Below are 21,977 nucleotides of genomic sequence, written 5' to 3'. Positions count from 1 at the left end.
GTAAGGCTCATTGGTGTTCAGAAACACAGATTAAACACAATTTCTACTTGATATTTTCACAGGCATCCTTTTGCCCTGCGATATTCCACACTACTGCAATATCCAGCTCAGAGGATCCTATGCATAGCACAAATCTCTTTGGTAGTTTAAGACACACCAAATAGACACTTCATCTTTAAATGTGTGGGCAGATCTTATTTTTTTTGAAAGAAGAATTTACAGAGATTAAAGTAAACTGTTTTTAAACATTAGTTTTCTCAAATCAAGTGAAAATGGTAAAAAAAGGAGGGGGAGCAATTCTTACACAGCTTCCATCTCCAAGTCATCCTCATCGTCTTGAGAAAGCTGTAGATACGGGTTGTCTGATGCTGGACGGAACTTGTACCCAGTGAGGACAAAGAAGACAAGTGTGGCCATCTCATCCAGCAGCTGCAAGTAAAAACACAAGATTCAAGTTCAGTCCTGTTAATCCTTTAAGGTCATGAAACATTTGTCCTCATTCAAAAGGTTCAAGATTTAATGGCCAAGAAGCCTGTGCCATAGCAGAAATAAAAAAGTCATTCCTGTCCTGTTGTTATTAATCCCAGGCTAAAGACTGTCAAACCTTTTGTTCTTTCAGCTTTCCCTGTCACTTTAAATACAGTTACAGTTCTAGCCATCACTCCAGTGCTTTTAAATAACTAAAGCAAGACTTGGCTTTTAAATGAAGGGGGGAAAAAAATAATCTCCAAGTTGTTTGGTATTTTCAACAGTTAATATATTCCAAAGAGTCCCGGCACAGTTACTTGGATTACCAAGTATTTGAAAGTCACTAGGCAAATAAAGCCTGTAGATGGAAGAACGAAAGCCTATTTCACTGGCTCCCTGGGGCCTCAATTACACAGGGCAAACCTGACTAGTTTAATTCTCCTTTGTATGTTCTTGATTAATTTCCTTCAGACATTTTTAAATTGAAATACTAAAATCAATAATGCAATTACTTTCAGACATCTCATGTATAATCCAGCAGCCTTGCTGGACAAACATAAAACTAAAAATATATTCCTGCCACCTTAGGCACTTCAGCGATAAAAATCAGGAGGCGACAGGGTGCAGCACTGTGCTTTAAGATGTTCTACTACAACATGAGGAACAATTTATGGATTTTTTTTTTCTTTGGTGCAGTCATATTTAAATAATATTAAGAAAAAACATAAAATAAAGGCATGGATGTATTTTCCTTTGCTGGCAAATACCTGGTAGAGCCATTTCCACTGGAATGGAACAGCAATCTTTATGAGAATTGCAATGATCCGTGTGAAGTAAATGTAACACACAATCTGGGAAGGAAAAGGAGAAAGCATGAATGAAGACAATAGCATCATCTTTATAGAACCTCTTTTTGTGGAGAAATAGCTCAAGCAATTCCCAGACAACTCATGTCAGATCAGCCTTATTATGCTTCTTGATAAACATGCAAGATATAGGCTGAGAACTCTACTGCTTGTTGAACATCCAAGTGACTCAAGCTATTACTAACATATTTAAGTTACAGCAGGAGAATGCTTTAAGTATTAGGATTTTGTAGAACTTGGAGAATCATGATTGTAATTTATTACTCTTACCACTTAAAAGAGTCTGAAATGAGGCTGTCGGAAATCATTAGGAAGCCTATGCTCTCTTGGGAGGTATGCTCACAGCTCCCACTGACTTAATCAGAAACTGCACACATGTATCTCAAGGCACCATTTGGTCCCAAGTTTAATTTTTCGCAAGTTTACAGTACGTTATTCAAGCCCATCAATTCAACTGGCAGCTCAAGCTGTCTCCAGAGGAAATTAGTAAGCGTTACAAATAGCTGGAACCAATCTAAAGACAGACAGAAGGATGCAACCACTAGGAAAAGTAGGATTGTAACCCAGTTGACCAAGATGCCAAAGCACAGCACTGCCACCGAACTAGGCACATCTCCACCACATCCACCAGCTATAGTAGCTTCCAACAACTAATCCATCAAAAGGCTTGAACAGCTTTTAAGGGATCTGTATGCATGTGTACAGGTGTTTTACTTACCATAACATAGTAATGTCTGAAAAGCTTCAGCTTTGCTAGGTTAATGGCAGCTATCAAGAGAACACAAAAGTCAGTCAGAAAATTAATTAAAATGAGACAGAGTTTCTTTTGATGGTTGTCTACAAGGTAGGCAAGTGGTCAAAACTAGGATTCAGGTAATTCCAGACTAGAAGGTTTGTCCCACAGTCCATTGGGTGCTCTGAGGATTGCCTACGTACTGGAAAATTCCTAGGCTGGAATGAATTCCCTCTTTAAAAGGCAACTTGTTAAGATGCCTTTTACACTAGATTGTATACGCATGCACTCCACAATATAGAGCCTTCCTCTAATGCTTATCTGTATATAGCCAACTACATACTATCACCTCAATCCTGCCAGAAGGGCCATGCACCACTTGACAATGCCTCCTAGAAAATTCGTATTTTTCTAGAATACTTCCTGACCTGCTTTGTGCCTTCACCTGACCCGAGCAACTTTGAGGTAATCATGGCTCTAGGAATCACTGCATCTTGAACAGCAGCAAAAGTATTCTTACATCTAAGTAGTATCCTCTATCACTCATGGCTCAGTCATACCTTACAAGTGAAATGGGAAGTCATACTAAATAGTTCTCATAGCAATTGCGTGTGTTTCAGTCACAAACCATGTAAGCTCAAGCCCCAGGCTAACCTGCGCTTATTGGACAGATTACATCAGCTCTTGAGGAACAGAGCCAATATTCATGTGAACAAGCAGAGGTCAACAACAGACGGAACAGCTGTCAACTCTGGTTTGAGCGCCAGGTTTTAGAGGCACAGCAGGATTACGAATACAGACTCCTGGTGCTTTTGTGACAACAGGAGAGGCAAAGAGTCTAAGATATGTTGACAGCTTACAGAGATGCAATTTAGAGCCAATGAACACAAGTTGCCAGTTAGAAAGTACTGCCACATATATACTGGTATTCCCCCCAAGCCCTCATAATTTTTATCAGACATGGAAGTGCAACACATTGTACCTAAGCTTACCTGCACTCCCTCACAGAAATCACCCACTGCAAAAAGCAGATTTACAAAAGGCTGCATGTAATTGCACATAAGGTCACAGGTTCATAACAGTGCAAAATATAGTATTACACATCAGGAAGAGGAGGGCTAATAGCTACCAAAAAAGTGCTTCACTTCCTGTGACAAAAACAATGAAGCTTTTCTTATGGAAAGGTGATGTCAAACGCACCACTCAAACCATTATAGGTTCCCACTACATCAGCGACAGTGAAGACAGACAATGTTCTGTTATAAACCTACTTTGTATAATCCAGAGATCAAGAGACACTTTCCAAGACCTACCTTTAGTGTTCCAGAAGAACCACTGAAAGCAGTGGACACCTTGAGACAGATACAAACCCTCCCCCAGCAGACATACTGTAACAGCACCTGACTAACACAAGTCATAAACTGACCAACATGTAGATAAAACTAAGCTAAGAGTAGTTTTGATTTAGTGCTGGCTAGTGGCTTCTACGCGTTTCCAAATGGTATGTTTAACTTTTGACAGAGCATAGGGCATGTCAGTAAGAGAAAGAAGAGCCAGAGCTCAAGAGGAAAAAAGCAAGACTTACCTGTGAAGGAACATCAAGTTCATTTCCATGCAGCTAAAGCCTGTACTGTGCAACACTCACTTGAACACCAGTCAGACTGGGTTGGCTTTGTGCAAGATGGTGCTCATGGGGGAAGTCTATAGCACAGTACATCAGAGGAAGATGAGCTCTCAGTTTTGGGAGGATGCTCCCTTCTGGACTGAATGAAGCACTGAATATAGAACAGCATCTACTTTGCAATATACAGTTCTGGACTTCAGAAAGCAATGTCCAAGCTCTAGACTTGCATCTGCAGAGTAGCAACGGTGAAGCACAGAGGACTTCACTGGGCAACAGATGGCAAAACTTGGAACTGCTAGAACAAGAATCCAACTAAATCCTTGGTACCTAAATCAGCCTAAGGCATTGGTTCAGCTACTTCTCCCTCATTTCCGTGCCTCACAAAAGCTTAAATAGCAAAAACTTACGGATTTTCATGGGTCTAGTGCTCTACCAGAGCTCTACTAAGCTAATGTTAAAAGCTTTTCATAATACAGTTGGAGAATGATTAAATCATGTACATATGCATGACAAGCTCATTAAATCGTGAAGCAGGGAAGCAATATTGTCCTATTTAAAGGAGAGCTACATTAAGTGCGACCACAAAGATCTTGTGATTTACCACACACCGGTTTGTATACAGAAGGATCTATTTTGAACTCAATGCATTCATCTTAAAGAACTGCCACCAACTGGTGCAATGACAGGCCATGAGAATTACCAGGCTTTGTAGTTAAAGGAACACCAACTCAACAGCTGTGATTCAAACTGCCAGTCCATCAATGCTTTACAGTCAACTGAGTGAGCTGGGGAGTCATTTCTGTTGGATTCATGCTGTGCAAAGGAGGAAAGGATAGTGAAGCCAAAAGACCTGGCAGACAACTTGTCGTAATGCCACCTCTCCCTGCTGAGGGAGCACAGCTCAAGATCTCACCTAGTCATCATGATAATCAATACCAAACAGTCACAGGTTGGTACATCCAGATATATAGCATGGCTCAGCATGGAGAACAAGAGTGAGGGGAGGAAAAAAGACAACCACCACAAAGTAGAAAGACTGAAGAGCCATGTCTGGAAGCTGGCTTGCTTATTTTATCACAACAAGGTGCTCTCCTCTAGCTGCCTCAACTTCAGGAATACTTCTCTATCAGATACTAAAGCCAGTATTAATGCATGTCTACAAAATCCTGCCAGTTTTTTTAAACAGCTCAAAGTTACAGCACACACTGTTCTGGAGAAAGTCTAAAATCATCATTGCTTGGCATCAGCAGCTTGTGAATTGCTGCACAGGTCGAATGTGCTCCAGGCAGTAACACTGGAGCTGCACTATGCTGGACACTAAGACTTCGATTCACCTTAGCCTGGCAGTCTAGACACTGGCAGCAGCCCTTGCAAGGAGAGAGGCTAGGCCAGCAGCTGTCACTTACAACTTGAATCACTTGCAGCCCCAACCTGTAAAGCTGTGATAACACAGCAGCAATCACAGCATGCAGTAAAGGTTGGGTAAATTTATGTTCTGAGTATGATAACCATTCTTCAAGGAACAGTAGAGAAGGGGAAGGAAAAAGTAGAGACTTTCTACCAAAGGTTTTACAAATTCATTCATATTTGTGTTCAATCTCTTTCATACAGTAATTAAAAAGATAAAAGCTATCCTCAAAGAAAGGTTTATGAGATCTATGCCTTGCTTCCCTCAGCTTCCCCTCTCCATCATCATTTACTTTAACAGCTTGTGCCTGCAACAGCCTGATCTGCATCAATCAAAACATAGCATACCACAGCATTTTGATAATCAGCCTCTTTTTCAGATTGCCCCGTGCTAATTTCAAATGCTGAAACAGCCTATAAGATGGTAAAAAAAAAAAAGCCAGACCATCCACTACACCATCAGACAATAGCGTTTTGATGAATAAATCTGACCTTTGCAGAATACATATGTAATAACAATAAGAGGACTGCAGCTGGGGGCATAGGGAGCTCAAGTCCAGACAATATGGTACGCAAGGGCAAACCATAATGCATCTTGAGTGAACATGCTACAGTACAGTTAGGAATATTCTACCAATGCTTTATGTGCTATATTAACTCTGGTGCATTTGAGATGCAATCTGCGCCATTACCAAATAGTAAATGTAAGTTTTCTATTCTCCCCAAGCATGAAGGCACACATGTAGATCTAGACATCAAAAAGGAATTCCAGGAGTAACTGAGAAGTATGGCCCTACAATTTCTACAGCGCTCTGCTTAAAAGCATTCCTACACTAGAAAGAAGAGGTCAAGCAAAATAATACAGCAACTCTTGGTGTCATGCATGAAAAGGTGTCACAGACCAGTTAACCTTGAATATTCCAAAAAACATTAGCCATTTGGCACAAAAGTTCCCTGCCAGGGTCAGAAGAAAGTCCAAAGTTCAGGATAAGCATTGCATCTCCGACACGCAATCTCTACATCAACCCTGCATAGCTACCTAGGGAGCCTGGAAGTGGTACACTGGAACATAATAGACCCATTTCATTTCTCAACTTGGATTTCTAAACTTTTCCCAACTCTTCAGTACTATCCATTGAGGTCTTGACACTTAAATCACTAAGCTTTATCTCAAGGTTTGAGATGGTACTGCCTGGAGCATGTTTACACCTGTGCTACCCCCATCCTCCTCGCTGGAGAGCGGTGGAGGTGTTCTAGCATGGGTCTCCACAGAGCCACCGCCTCCAGCATCTGCTGAGCTCAGCTAAGCAGAGGGTGTTCTGCACCATACAGGACCAAGCTCTTTGTTCACAGCATTTTCATGGTAAAGCAGCAGGAAGACACTGAATACAGCAAATGTTTTTTCCTGACATGGGGGCAAGCATGAAAGCATTAATCATCATTTGCCCACTGCACAGCACACAGGGAATGTTGCCTGGGAGCTATACACTGCAATGTCTTTCACCCAATTCTGCTGCCAACTATGACATGCTGCAGTGCTTCAGGAAAATAGCTAACCATTCGTGATCAGACTGCACCGAGTTTCATATCTCTCATCACATACACAAAGGCACAAGCAGAACAAAAAAATGCAGTGGTGTTTCCATCCCTCCATTCCTCCCTCAAACAACAGATGACATGATACACAAGAACGGGTTATAAGACTCAAGAGGTCCAGTGACCAAGAACTTAAGAGTTTCAAACAAAAATAAGCAAGTTTGCTACAACATACACCCTGGCTTCCTTTTCTCATGCCTGTAAACAGCATAGTGGTAGTCGAGCAGCTTTCCAGCCCAAACAATTCCAGCTCAGTTTGCAAGGCTAATTTCCTTAAATCTGCAAGACATTCTGTCCTGGTTTCAGCCAGGATAGAGCTGGTTTTCCTCACAGAAGCTAGTGTGAGACTGTGTTTTGGATTTGGGATGAGGAACTGTTGATAATGTGCTGATGTTTTGGGTTGTTGCTGAGCCGTCAAGGACAGTCCAGCTTCTTGTGCTGGCCTGCCAGCGAGCAGGCTGGGGGTGCACGGGGAGCTGGGAGGGGACACAGCCGGGACAGCTGACCCAGACTGGCCAAAGAGATATTCCCTACCATACGACGTCATGCCCAGTACATAAACTGGAGTTGGCCGGGGGAGCGGAAATCGCTGCTCGGGGACGGGCTGTCGATCACGGGGTGGTGAGCAATTTCTGTATTGGGCATCACTTGTTCTTATACATTCCTTTGTTGGTATTATCATTATTGTTCCCTTCTTTCTTTCTGTCCTATTAAACCGTGTTTATCTCAACCCACGAGGTTTTTCCTAATTCTCTCCCCCGTCCCGCTGTGGGAGGGAGAGTGAGCGAGCGGCTGCGTGGTGCTTAGTTGCCGGCTGGGGCTAAACCACGACACATTCATAACACAGATCTAGAAATGGACAGAGAGCATGCTCCCATCTGAAAGATACATAGACAGAGCAAAGAGCTGCAGCTAGGCACTTGCTTAAGTCTGAAGGAGGCGATTTTAAAAGGTGAAGAAAAAAGCTTCTAAAAATGGGATGTTTACGCCCACTGCTGTGCAAGATAAGAAGCCTGTGTAGGTCAGATATTCTGCTTTAAAGATCACCTTCAAGGAAAAAAAGCAAACCACCAGGCAGCTCAGACTCCACTGTATAATCATGCCATGCCTACTCTTCACTAGCAATTCACAATATCTGTGCACGTAAGGTCACTCTGGATAACGATGGCTTCAGACACATTCCTCTAGCTTTCCCACTTTAGAAAATGTTATTTTAAAAAAATCAAGTTTTAATGACCCTTAGCTAGTGATTCCAAATCACTGCTACTTGTAATAAGCTTTTTTAATAATTGTACACTGCTAATACAAAGGCCTATGGCAAGCACAGCTGTAAGACTAAAAGACTGGTAGTCTGAACAGCTTTCTGCTTAATTTCTAGTCTAGTCACACTGCAGTCATGACTGCACTTGACCCAAGGGAATGCTATCTAATAAACAGGTTGTGAAGTAGCTGATAGAGGACAAGACAGACAGACAGTCAGGAAACACCGCCAGGATACTGAGCTATGAAGTCCTGGAGCTGTTAGTTCTAACAGATGCAAAGAAGCAAAAATAATTTTCCTTAGGACCTTCTCACCAGCGAGAAGGTCACCAGAAGACTCAACACCAGGAAAAACAGCTATTGAATTTATAGTATATAATTCCCCAAGACACCCTATACGTTAATGAAGTCTGTGTGAAAGAACAGAGAAAGCAGCCTTTGAGGTAATATTAGACAATAAATCCTAGCAAGCAATAGGCAGTCCAACTAGAACTCCCTGCACAATATTCAGTCAGCTCTAACCACAGGACAGGCAGTGTAGCAGTTAAACTGCACATCAGAGGATCCAATAGTTTTTACCACTTCAGGAGAAAACTGTCTTCATCTGTGAGACAAAAAAAAATGTGCTGGTGATTTTAGAGTTAGTGCTGGTCCTACTTCTCATGAGAAGCTAAGACACAGAGCAGCACCTCTACAGAACGGGGCCTCCAAGGGAAGCCTACAGAGTTAAGACTATGTGGTTCTAGTCAAGACTATTCATTGATAAGCCTAACAAATGATTCTACCTTATTACAGTGCAATCAAATCACTTTTTGTTTTCTCAGCCAGGCACACGAGCAGCATGACATCATTAGGTAACATTCTGCTTCTGGCATCGCATTGCCATTCACTTGCTCCCTATGGGCTCCCATCAACAGCCTCTAAATACTCTAACCACAGTGTGGTTCACAAGTGAGTCCCAGCACTGTGGCTGTCCTGGCCACAATCTGGTGCCTATACTTCCCCTGATTTTTCTTTTTTCCTTAGCTTCTTTTATTATTAGTGTAGCATAATGCAGCTGCTAAGTCTCTCTCAACACATTTCTTATTGAACTTGCAGGATCTGCACAACCAGATGGTAACATCAGTAGGTAAAAGCATGGTAACAGCAGTAGGTGATCCACAAGCAACATGCATGATAAAAGAGCATCGTTACCCACAGAAAACACCACAAAACAGAGGACTAAGAACAGTCCACAGGGGCTACTGGGGATAGCACTGACTAGCTATAAAGACATGACCAGTTCTTCTCAGATTGTTTAGTATGGAGAAGAGGAGGCTGAGGGGAGACAATATTGCTCTCTACAACTACCTGAAAGGGGGTTGTGGTGAGGTGGGGGTTGGTCTCTTCTCCCAAGTAACCAGCAATAGAATGAGGGGAAATGGCCTCAAGTTGCACCAGGGAAGGTTTAGACTGGATTTTAGGAGAAATTTCTTTACTGAGAAAGTGGTCAAACATTGGAACAGGCTGCCCAGGGAGGTGGTGGAGTCACCATCATGGGAAGTATTCAAAAAACGCATAGACGTGGCACTTCAGGACATGGTTTAGTGGGCATGGTGGTATTGGGTTGATGGTTGGACTTGATGATCTTAAAGGTCTTTTCCAACCTTAATGATTCTGTGATTCTGTTTTTTTCTTTTACCTCCATTATACACTACAATGCATCCTTCAGAGCTGCTTGGTTTTACTCAGATCTGGATTCTACCCATTACGATGAACAGTGGACAGGTACAGTCTTTATCCTTAACTCTTTAAGGATATCCTTAACTCTTAAGTCTTTATCCTCTATCCTTGATGTTAGCTACCTTAGTTTCCTCCTTCAGTCAGTATGTTTTGAAGTTAAGCAAACTCCATAGCACCATCTTGTGGTAAGAACCATCAAGTGCAAGGTAGGCATGGGGTGATCACCTGAGGCCACACAGATCTAGAGGCTTTGTGTCTCAGTTCGGTGCACTAGATATTGAGTGCTCATCGTTGGAATAGTCAGAGACTCCACTGCAACCCAGAAGTTCTGCCTTAGTTACAGGAAAGCTGACCTGTATTTACAGTCACATGCGGTGGCTTCAGCTAAGAACCAGGCCTTACATACGTGAAGTCCGCAGTTCAGAAGAAAGAGACTGCTTCAAGGAGTGTCGAAATTTAAGCAGAAACTTAACAGTGAGAACATAAATACTCCAAAACATATGCTCAGTGGACAAGGTAAAACAAATTCAGTGAATGCCACTGAATCCATGTGAACACACTGATGAGAAAGCTACCAATAACACCATGTTACATTATCAACACTAACCTTTTTTACATTAGTTTCTGTTGGAAAATAGTATTTTCCCCCCTTTAGGTTTGTTTTTTTTTTAAACCTTGAAATCCCAAAGAAATGCTGAGCTCCATCTTCAGTATTGTTTTCATTTAACAGATGGCAAGAAAAGACCTAATGTGTGGTCTGCACAGAGTTGAGTTCAATACACAGCCTTCTACTTCACCTACTAGACTACAGAGGCAATCTGCTCTGAAATGCAAGTGTCTTGGTGGAAGCCAAGGAAATGGCTGGAAGAAGTATCCAGACCTAGGAGGCTATCTCCAGAAAGCAGAGACAAAAGTTAAAATATAAGAGTAGGTTTAAAGGATGTTGCCAAAGGACCTTCTACAAATAACGCTTTCAAGAACAGCGTGCCATCAAATGACAGACTATTGAAATGGCTGCCTGTTTCCAAGGAAGCCAGTGCTATGCTCTGTGGCTTGCATCTGCAGCCAACTGAGGAACTAGTTCAGAAGTCAGCAGATAAGGCAGGAAAAGTACACACTACAGAAGCCATATTTGGGATGGCTTTCTATCCATCATCTCATTTTCGCTGCTACAATAAACGTAACTCGACTTCACATAAGCAGTCCTTTAAGCTGCTGTACAAACATGGGCAAGTCAAGAACTGTGTTACATCGCATGCCAATTTATGGTTTTGTTTCATAATGAGGTTTGTTTCCCTCTATTCTGCCAGGTACAGATTTCTGCAGAAATTGAAATAAGGGAGTCTATTTTGACTAATAGTCAGTAATTCTGGAATTCCTTTCTAGTTCTGCTTCTGAACACATGAGTCTGAGAAACAGCAGCAAATCTGTCAAGATGATTTCCTCTAGATGCCATGTCTAGCTCGAGCCCCGAGAGCTGTGCAAGTACCAGAGAATGAGTTCCACACGAGTTCTGATAGTCAAAGCAATACATGAAAAAGGTCATTTTACAGAGGTTATTCCCACAAGCCCAGTGAGGAAATGCAGCAATGTGACACTAACATAACGTAGATTTGTAGTTTTAGTTTACATATTTCAAATCAGCATGATGTGTTTGAAATTCTGGCATGATCTTATGGCATGTAGCATAAACCAGAAAAATTACAGATTACTTGCCTTTCCCATCTGTTGCTGAAGCCTCCTGTAAATGTCTTATTGACCTGAAAAGTAAAAATAAAAGAGCAGATTAGCTCTAAGTTTTACACTTCCTTTTCACTGCAGACCTCTAGAACACTGACAAGTTTTGTTAGCTCTTTATGGCTGGGGTATGCTCGTAATTAACTGTGCTTAGGTGCTTGGCACTGCATATATTTCACCCCCATCTCAGGCAGTTAGTTCAAGTATCTGTATCTCCTTGCGATTAAGCAAGCCGATTGCTAAAACCTACTTCAGTCTACAGAAAGCTTTGTGGGAAGGAGAGAGCAGAGTGAGAAACTGGGGCATTTTCCAGCATAATGTTTTCCACTTGTACAATTAAGCTGAGCTACTATTCAGAGTACTGCCAAGAATCTGGCATCTTACTGCTCTTTTAAGTTCTTTTCATTTAAATAGTTGATTACAGCTTACATGTCTACATAGGCAACTTACGTAACAGAAGCTCCCCTGCAGGAATGTAAATTCAAGGGCCAAGTCTTAGTCACCTTGCTCACATGAGTCATCCCACCAGCTGCAGTGACACTATCCAGATGAAAAAGGGGCAGGATTTTATGTCCTTGGTTTCACTGCCAGTTTATGTTGGTACCATGACAATGCAGAAACATTGGTTGCACACTGTAAACAGTTACAGGACAGCTCACCCAAAAGCATTTGTTCTTCAGATACAGTTCCTTTATGGGAAGCAAGTTTTGTACCACCATATCACTAGGTAGGACATATGGATTCCAGCATGAAGTAATAAGAGTTGCGACTGTAGAAGTCATCTGTATCACAGGAAATCAACGTCTCTCTACAATTAAACTTAACATTCCTGCAGTTTCATTTACCATAAACAAATGTTCTCAACCTCAGAAGAGCTGCAGCATTTTGACTGAAGTGCAGGAAGGAACAAGCGGGTAGTGCAAATTTCTCAGAAGACATTTCCCAGCCATGGCAGAAGGCCACCAAGACTGTGCAGGGTTTTGTCCTTACAGAGGGAACAACTGGGAAGGTAAGGACAGCTGAAACCCACCCTCACAAGTCAAGCTGAAGCTTACTTCCATCTACTGAGCAACATATATGTGTCTTTACACAGACATATGCATCACGAAACAGTTCTCTGAAACACTCAAGAGTTACGCACTCTAGATGTAACACGTGATGACACATTTACTAGAAAGACATTTACATTCACTCTGCATTTCAGAAAAAAAAAATACTGGAGATACCGCAGAAAAAGAAGAATATTCTGTGTTTACTAACCACAGACCTAGAAGCTCCTTCATATCCTCCTTTAAATCCAGCTGTTTATCTAATTAAGACTAAAATGAATTTAGAAAATAAATGTTCTGGCTAACTGGCAAGAAGCAACAATAGTGTTTATCTGAATTATCTGTGTTTTTGTCGAGTTTTATATAACCAACATTATTCCTTGCCAAGTAGAGTGGAAGGAAGGGAAGGGAAATGCTCCCTGTGGGATTATTTCTTCTAAACAGTCAAGTAAAAACGCAGCTATTCTGCTTGAAGGCAGCACTGATCTTAGACAGCACTATTGTTTTAGCATTTAGCAGCCTAGTTTCCAATCTCAGTCAGTAAAGCAAAAATCTCGTATCTCAATGTACGAAAGTCAGCACTTTTGCAAAATTCCAAGTTTCAAAAGCACCTATAGACTGCACTGTGCTGGCTACACTTAAATCACCACCCACCTTACCTTATCCCCACTTTAACATCCCCAAAACAAGTATCTCCCACAACACAAGATTGAAGTGTTAAGACTGACACAGTTTAAGAAAGTTAACAGAACGTTTGACTCCAAGGGACTAATTTTTTTGCTTTGGCAGTATCTTTTGCTCTAACTAGCAGTCAATACTCATTAGCTCAGAAAAAGCTCAAGTCATCAGGGCTCAGAAATCACACAACACATACAGTGACTCACCATACCACTGGAAAAAGGATGGCTCCACAACATAGCAAGTCTACCAGGAAGAGGATTTCTTTCCACAGTCCATATTCAGTTGTCCCCTCTTCTGTTGACTCTATGATAATGTATGCCACATTTGCCAGTACCTACAGGACAAAACATGCTTAATGGTTTTAGCAGCTTTCCAAGGAGATACTAGACGTGGGCTGCCGATTCAGCAAAAGCTGTCCCACAGTTGCAGAAAGTGCCCATTCAGTAATATCAATAGTTCTTCTGCCGCTCTATGTCAAGAAAGTCACACGTTCAGCGGTACCTTCACAGGATTTACAGAAATAAAACTGATTGGAACTTACTTCTGCTGACATTCAGAAACTAGTCCTTTTTGTTATATACTATGCTGAATCTAGTGTATCAGTAGAGATAAAAATAGCAAAATCTATTTATAAAAATATGGAAACAGAACTCTGCATACGCACAGATAGCAGTCTAAACACATTATTCTAAATTAAGCCAGTAATTCAAACCGGTCATTGACCATGTTTTCTACTCCATACCTGAGCTCTAAAAAAGCCTCAAACACTAATTATATACTTCTGGTTTTGCAGCTGGGTAAGGGATCCCATCTGGATAGGCAGAAAAGCTGTTCTGCCTACAACAAACAGAAGTGCTACCCTCCTATTTGCTTCAGTTCTTGGAGTAGGAGACAAGCACTGATCGCTTTGAACATGCTGGGAAAATGTTCCTCAGATCCAACAGACCTGCAAGTCTCAGTTTTCTCCTTTTTTTTTCTTAAGCCTATTCAGAAAGCATTTAAGAAGTGACAACTTTCATTTAATTTTTCTGCTTAGTTTGCAGCCCAGTTTTTGCCCCAGCATGAATATACCTACGTTAGAGCTAGTTGCTCATTTGCTGACACTATTTGATCACCATTACCTCATACTCAATATAGGGACAAGAGTGGGCAAAATGACAGAAGTAACTTCTAGCGCAGGAAATTCCAGCTCAACTGAAATTGTAACCAACAGGCTTACACAAGCAGTAACTATGCAGTATTTTGTGAAGGATTCACAGCCTTTTACAGTTTCCACAAGCAGCTCTCCCACAAGATAGTAAGTATTGACACAGCTCAGTCCTCACCTGAAGTGGGATGACAATCATGAAAATTTTTTTGTCTTTATCTGACAGGATGTGTTTAATGAAAGCCCAGCCTGTGCCAATTAGGGCAATAGTGATGAACAGAAGAGCACCCTTCAGTCTGAAAGAGAAACAGATACTGCAGTGAGAGACTTGATCACACTTCCTCTTCTGCCCAGGTTCTCTCCTACAGTCAGTAAAACCACCAACCCAAACAAATGCCTTGCTATTCATAATTTTGGCAAGTGCTTATCCTACAACAGTGAAGCAGATGTACTTGCTTCCAACTGTGTATCACATAGCAATATTACACTTCATTCACAGTTGTCAATATATGCAATCTTTTCCTGGGGGAGTCATCCATTCACCCTCATGAACAGGGGAAAACACTGGCAGCTGTACCCTCTTACCATTCACACCAAGAGCAAATTAGATACTTGAATATTAGTATGAACAAAGAAAAGCAAGGCATTTCTTCTCCTTTTACTCCTCCACCCAGATAAATACCAATTCTCTGCAGCTGCTCTCTATAAGTAGAGCTTTCCCTTTCACACAGGGCTGACTGTTGTCTTGTCATTCAGACCACAGTATCAAAGATTCAGCAATTTTCCAGTTTGCTCAGGAGGGAGGGAGGGGGGCAGCCCCACAGGGAGTTCAGTTTCATTTTCTTAATCTATCACATCAATCTTCTGTCATACTTACAGGTGAGTGATGTAATAAACAACAGCCCAGCCTTCAATAGGAAATCCCTGAGAAGAAATGTAATGATAGTCGATCTGGAAGCAGAAAACACAGTACATTACAAGCTGCTCATCAGCACCCCACCCATGTTTATAAAATAGGTCTGTTTGACAGCCACTTCAAGTTTCATTTTCCAGTCAGTGGGTACAAACTCAGCTCTGTTACCCCTTAAAGAATACCTCCTCCTGATGCTTTCTAGTTTTGTTTAGCAATGATAAAGTCATTTCCATTTGTTGTATTTCCTAAGTGTTAGTGGATATATATCACGTAATCTACAGCTTTCCCACACTTAACTAAACAACTGCATTTGTAACCTATTTAAATTATAGTTAAACAACTGCATTTGTAACCTATTTATTCATTCATTGTTCAAGTTCAGTTGCTTTCTAGTTCCATTTTCACTGGAAATCAGATTAAATTCATTAAACTCCAGAAGTGCTTGTAGCAGTTAGCCTATCATGAACCTGAAGGTGAAGATCATGGCTAGCACAAACACTGAAGGAATAAATGTTTGCCATTACCTTTATTTAGGAGATCTTTCCAGTGGAAAGGCAAAGTCAATATAATTCAACAGACACTTTATGTATTGAAAGTGTTAAAGCTTTTAATGTTAGGTCTCCTACAGTACACCATAATACTTCATCTGCAGTAGTGCCCTTGAATTTTACAAACATTCATCAAGGTTTCAACTTATTAACATTTACTGCAAGCCATGTAGCTGAAGCAGCACCATAGCTCAAGCTTTCAGGCCAACCTCAGATGCCCAAAACATTAGAATTCATGGAACTCATACATATGCTTGCTGCTTCACCGCTTTGGGCCATGATCTCAATTGTATTTAAAGTCAGAATTTGCTGATGGAAACTGAATCACTTCCACCAAACAGCTGCAGTTCAGTTCCAACGCTTCAATATGAAAGACACTTCACTCTCCCTCCCATTCTGCTCCCCAAAACAGATTTCTCCAACAGCATGCCCTGGATTCCATGTTTCTACTTCCCAAATGAACAACTTAAGCCAGAGACATTATACATACTGCATGGAAGACTAAGGACAGAGATTTTGTGAAAGGAAGGGCTGCCATTAGCCAGTGAATCTTAAAGACATCATTTCTGGAAAGAAAAAAAGAAGAAAAAGCATAAATTTTTACTGCTGTCTTTTAATTTAAGTTCCCAAGGGTATTTCTGTAAAACCTATATATGTCAAACTAAGTCCCAGGCTGAGCTGACTATAATGGAAAGGCATTCCCTCTAATGCTGCAGTCCATGTTTTTGCAACATCCTGAACAAGATTTCAACTACATGTTCTGCAACTCTGACTTTTAATACTTGGGTTAATTAAAAATAGTAACTCATAGGAACATCTTGCATATATAGACCATAACTGTTAGAAAATTTGCTAAAAAGAATTGAAACATGTATTACTCCACCCCCAAATCACTGTATCACACCACCAAGTGAACTCTAGACTACCCAATAACCTGATCACCAAGTGAACTTCAGACTAAGTCAGAGGTAAAGCCAAAACGGACTTATAGGTGCTCCTGGCTTCTGTTGCTATGCTTTAACTATTAGGAAGCATGGTTTTCCATTAAGAATTCCTACTACTTTCAACTACAATCAAAATGTTTATGGGTCTCCACTGCCATAAGCTGCCATTCCCCAAATGAAAAAAAAAAATCTTAGTAAGTTTTTCTTGTTATTTAAAATTATTTTCAGCATTCTCCTTTTGTCATCAACTACAGGTGTTTATTTGTTGCAACAATATATTAAAATATGTACACTACATGAAGAATTTCTTAACCTAAGATTTGATAACTTTAGAACATTCTGCAACAATGATACTGACCAAAGCAGCTGTTTTTGACCATAAATTGTATGTATTAGGCATACAATATTGAGCCAAATTTGACTGAATTAGGCATTCTAAAAGGAATTAAAAAAAAAAAAAAATCAAACAAGGTAGGCCCATACTTATTACTGACACTGACCTAGTCCGCTTACCTGCGTTTACGAAGTATGTGGATCCATACAGTCCCAGACAGGAAGAAGAAGATAGCCATGGAAATGTAAAGTTTTGGCAGTGGAATCTCACCCGCTGAGAGGTAGCTTTCAGGATTCTTTTCCGTAATTTCTATCTGAGTATTAAAGGTGTGTAATGTGTACAGTTGAAAAAACCTCTTGTTAAAGGACTGAGTTAACAATTATAGTTTACAATCAGATTTGCGTATTTAAAACTCGCTTTTCTGAAGCTGTGACTGTTATGAGACTCTTAAAGGAAAAAGTAAAATCAACTCTTTACCCTCAAGAATCTCAAAACATCTTGCAAAATTACACCCACAACAATAACTTCCTTGAAAAGTAGGACAGAGGTTCCTCCTAGTGTTTTGATTACACAACATAATTCAGAAAGGCAAAGTAATTTTCCCAAAGAATAATTGTTCTCTGTACCAAACCTCACACAGTTTGCCCACCTTTGATTCAGAAACAGTATCTAAAGCCTTGCATAAACAAGTAGGTTTTTTAGCACAGTACCGATTCTACGTGTAGAGAGCGTCATACATAGCTGAAAAACTCCTAGGTTTACTACAGTGGATTTCTTCACCTGTCAAGGGAAAGGAAGCACTCTGCTGCATGCCTATTACCCTGTGCCTGAGAAAACACAGGCTTTATTTAACATCCTATACCCCTGAACAGCTTGGCTGATATGTGCTAGGACTTCATTAAAAAAAAAAAAAGGCACCAAGACTAGTTTGCAGTACTGAAACTGTCCTGCATCGCTAAATACAATCAAGCAGGTTAGTTATCCAAGTTTTCTTCTTTTTCCTTTTTCTGCACTAGGTCAAAGCAACAAACAGCAATTCAAAAACTTGGTCTTCTAAACATACAACTTCAGAAACAGATTTCAAGTAGTCTAGTCCGAGTTAAGTTAGAGCTGCTAAGTTTTACCACCTACATGTTCCCTTGCTTTTCCCTTACAGTACGGTCAGCAACAACCATGCAAAAAGCAGTTCAGGGGTCTGATCTGGTTGAGAGTTACCTCGGTCAATGAGAGGATTCGTTACAGAATAGCTCACTACACACCAGCACAGATGCCAGCATGGGCGCAGGAAAGAGAAAAAAGGGAAAGCCTGAGCTGTGATAATACACTCTGGCTCACAAGAGCACAGTACCAAACCCTAGGATGCTAAGAGAGACAAGGCATTTGCTATAACATATTGCCTTTAAGATGTGCATCTAACACTGTAAAAACGCATCTTTAATTAGGCCAGAAAAAGCAAAAACACCAAATTCACAAATACCAACAATTTAGATTGCAGCAACAGCCTTAATATCTGCAATTGTGTAAAGAAAAAAGTGATTTTTGAGCACAGCAAAACACGAACAGCTGTTTCAGCTCCCATCTCATTACAGCAACTAGTCACAACTGTGTAGACTGAACCCAGCCCACACGCAGTCTTCAAATTTGCAGACATTTCTCCAAAACTAATATTTTAATTCTTCTTACTGTAGTTGCTTCCTTCAGAAATGCCACTACAGAGATTAAATGCACAATTCTGAATCACTTCCCACCCCACATATACACTCATGTACAGCGTGTGCTTGATATACAGCTAGAATTGAAAGCTGTGTATTTCAGCCTAAGTGAATGAGTTAATTATACTTTAGAAGCTATACTCACATCAAGACTAAATAGCCGCTGATCATTATTCGTCACATCACTGCCAACACATTTATGGAAATACAGGCTGTAGAGACCTTCTTGGTTATCAGAGCTGATGTTAAAAAAAAACTGAAAATAAGGAATAGGAAAGTCAGCATTCTTCTCATTCACAACAGGGTTGCCCCGGTAAGAAGCCATCTCTACTGAAGCGTGAAAAAAGCCAGTCATTTAGGGTCAGTTGGTTCCTTTCAGCATGCATACTCTTCTAAGGATACCAGCATATCTGCAAGTTTCAAAAGAATTCCAGATGCAAAATTATTGCACCTATCTATGATTACGCACTCTTGTAATCCAAGACCTTTATCAAAGGCCTTTAGGTATCAGTATTTAACTTACTTCATGACAGAGAAAAGATAACAAGAAATGTCGTATATTTAACATGGTGAAGCGTAAAATTTTGATCATACTTGCCCTAAAGCATAAGTAGCTATTCTCTTCCTCAACTATAGAAATTGTGATAGCTATGGAAATGAGATTTGTGTCACATAACAGAAATTAAAATGTGTTTTATAGTAACCAACAATCACAAGTGAACCAGCATGTTGAAACAAAGTGTTAATCTGGTTTCATACAGAGTATCTGTCTCTTAAGTGAGTAGGTCACAGGTATTTGTTGTTAGAAATCTGTATGCAATAGTTGCACCACATTAAACTTTAATATGCTGAGGCTCACAGACTATGATATTTAGAACTGCATCATATCAAAGAGTTTAAAACAGCTCCCACACCTTATGAAGAAAGGTACTTCCAGCACTTATTCTTAACAGGAGTCCACTCAGAAAACTGACTGTGCTGTCAGAGAGGCATCCACACCAGGATTCTACTTTTCACAAACTAGTGCAGTGAAGGGACTGTCTGCACACATTAAGATTAGACACTGACAGACACCCTACCTGAAATGAGAAAGTTCCTCTGTCATTGTGAACAGGATGTTCTTGTTCTACTATGCTCTGGGAAAAGGAAAAGAGACTTTTAGAGTTTTTAAGCAGGTAAGTACCACATTGGGCTACATCATCCAAACAATCAAAACTGCATTCTGTGTATTTATAGTGGAGGCTGAGAGCAATAGAAAATAACACTCTCCACTTTCTGACTATGCTTATACTTGAATATTCCCCCAGATTCTTTCTGAAAGAGAACAGCAGATAGTTTCTTACCTGGGAGGATATTGTACTTTGTTTGGTCTTCTCATCTAGAGATAAAAGCATTAATAGTACCTTTAGAGTGTTTGCATTTAGACATCCTCATAGACTACCACCTTTTACACATTGCCAATACTTTACTCAGATCTTCCTATACTTGACCACGTGGCAGTTTCCTAGATAATCATTAGCAGAGATTCTTTCCCAGTCTCTCCTTACTCTCCCAGGACTCTTCCCGCAACTAGCATTCATTCTGAATGCATCCTCCAATGCTAGGATAGGCTTCTATGAAAGCTTACCCAAGAAATCTTTCCAACCCCTCCAATTACAGCAATGCAGGAGGCCGATCACCTATACCAGATGCAGGCTACAGCCTTGTTTCACACAGTCTACAGCTACAGCTTTTAATGTTATCACTGAGTACTGTTAATCTCACTGAGTAATCTTAATCTGGACATTAATACATGGCCTGACAAACATATGGAAGTCCTAATTAGCTCTAGGGAAGAAAAAGTTCTCAGCTCTTTACAAAGCAAAGCCCCAGAAACCCAAACAAACAAAAAACCCAAACAAAACCCAAAAGCATAGGTGATCTGCCAGGAAGCAAAAGTTCAAGACTTAAGCTTTGCTTTTGTCTCCTGTACCTCAGTGCACCATCAATGTTCGTGCTACACTTTTTAACACAATAAAAGTAAAAAACTAGAGCTATCAGATCAATTATCTTCAGCACCATCCTGCTTTAGTTCTTGACTTGTTGGAATAGCTGTGCAAAATTTTCACCTGCATCGACGTTTTTGAACATGACATGGCAAGACAGACTCAGACTACTTCAGATCAGACTGCTACACTTCTGAACTCTTCCAGGAAGGGATAACATGAACTGTTTAGAGCTAATCTCAGCTCTGATGGGATTATAAAATTGTTTCACCTGCTGTTCTGGAAGCCAGACAAAGACTTGTGCCTCTAAGAAAAGTTACTGGTATAGTTACTTCTCCATCCCCATAGCTTCTAAGCGACAGACTAGATTTCAACTCTATCAAAAGGTGGTCATAAACTAACAGAAATGTTCGCTGGAAAGGACCTGTGCAGGTACTTAATCCAGCTTCTGACTCAAAGCACACCTAGTGTCAATACTGTATCACACTGACCCTGGCTTTGTTCAGTCAAATGTTTAAAACCTCAAAGGATGGAGATTTTACAGCTTCCACATATGATCTGCTACAGTACTGTAATACCCACTTAGGAAAGCCTTGTTTTCCCCCCTAGCATTCAGTCTGAGACATCCAAGACTTAATAAGGGGTAACAGCCACAGGCTGCTTTGTGTGCCATTACTAAAAATAGTTGGGCATCACTGTCCTTCTAACCTTCCTTCAGCTAGTTGTTGGTGGCTACCAAATGACCCCCTTAGACTTCTTTTTGCCAGATAAAAGACAATCGAGTACCTCAACCCCTCCTCACAGGTATTGTAGGACTCTCAGTCACATTAGGTCTCTGCTGGATCAAACTGAACTTGTTAAGACAAATGCCTGAGCAGGAGAGACTCCAGCCCAAAAGGTAGCTCTATGCACAGGTTTACACAAGACTGTGCACCAAGTTCTAGCCCCAGGGGATCCCAGAATGTGACCACACACTGCTGGATGCACATCAACAAGGAACTAGCAGAGAGCACATACTGGTAAAGTTTAGCAGGCTTACCTTTGCTGTCTGTATTTTGGTTGGTCTTTGCAGGATTTTTACCAGAATCACTGCTCAGTTCAGATGTTTTTAGTGGCTTGGTACTTAAGGCAGTAACATTTTCCTCAGACATGAATGAAATTTTAGGTAATAAAGCAGCAGCTTCTGCAGAGAACCGTACTTTCACACTAAATAAACAAAGCAAAGAGTTTTTATACAAAATGAAAGCAAAT

General features: G+C 40.7%; 1 protein-coding gene across 1 annotated transcript in view; it reads right to left on the bottom strand.

The window, feature by feature from the left end:
• Positions 1 to 300: 300 nt before the first annotated feature.
• The window catches only part of GPR107 (G protein-coupled receptor 107), a gene marked incomplete at both ends in the record, with an annotated part of 28,892 nt that continues 7,215 nt past the window's right edge, over positions 301 to 21,977 (bottom strand). The window contains 13 exons of the mRNA XM_082009139.1: positions 301 to 429; positions 1,236 to 1,319; positions 2,053 to 2,102; positions 11,393 to 11,436; positions 13,347 to 13,477; positions 14,469 to 14,586; positions 15,168 to 15,241; positions 16,242 to 16,317; positions 17,209 to 17,342; positions 18,887 to 18,997; positions 19,821 to 19,877; positions 20,085 to 20,119; positions 21,766 to 21,932. Coding sequence (XP_081865265.1) covers positions 301 to 429; positions 1,236 to 1,319; positions 2,053 to 2,102; positions 11,393 to 11,436; positions 13,347 to 13,477; positions 14,469 to 14,586; positions 15,168 to 15,241; positions 16,242 to 16,317; positions 17,209 to 17,342; positions 18,887 to 18,997; positions 19,821 to 19,877; positions 20,085 to 20,119; positions 21,766 to 21,932 — 1,210 coding nt within the window. The remainder of the gene's footprint in view (positions 430 to 1,235; positions 1,320 to 2,052; positions 2,103 to 11,392; positions 11,437 to 13,346; positions 13,478 to 14,468; positions 14,587 to 15,167; positions 15,242 to 16,241; positions 16,318 to 17,208; positions 17,343 to 18,886; positions 18,998 to 19,820; positions 19,878 to 20,084; positions 20,120 to 21,765; positions 21,933 to 21,977) is intronic.

This window comes from Phaethon aethereus (assembly GCF_964289735.1).
Source record: "Phaethon aethereus genome assembly, chromosome: 20".
Lineage (NCBI taxonomy): Eukaryota > Metazoa > Chordata > Aves > Phaethontiformes > Phaethontidae > Phaethon > Phaethon aethereus.
The sequence above is the reverse complement of the archived record's forward strand: the minus strand, read 5'-3'. Positions and strand labels throughout refer to the sequence as shown.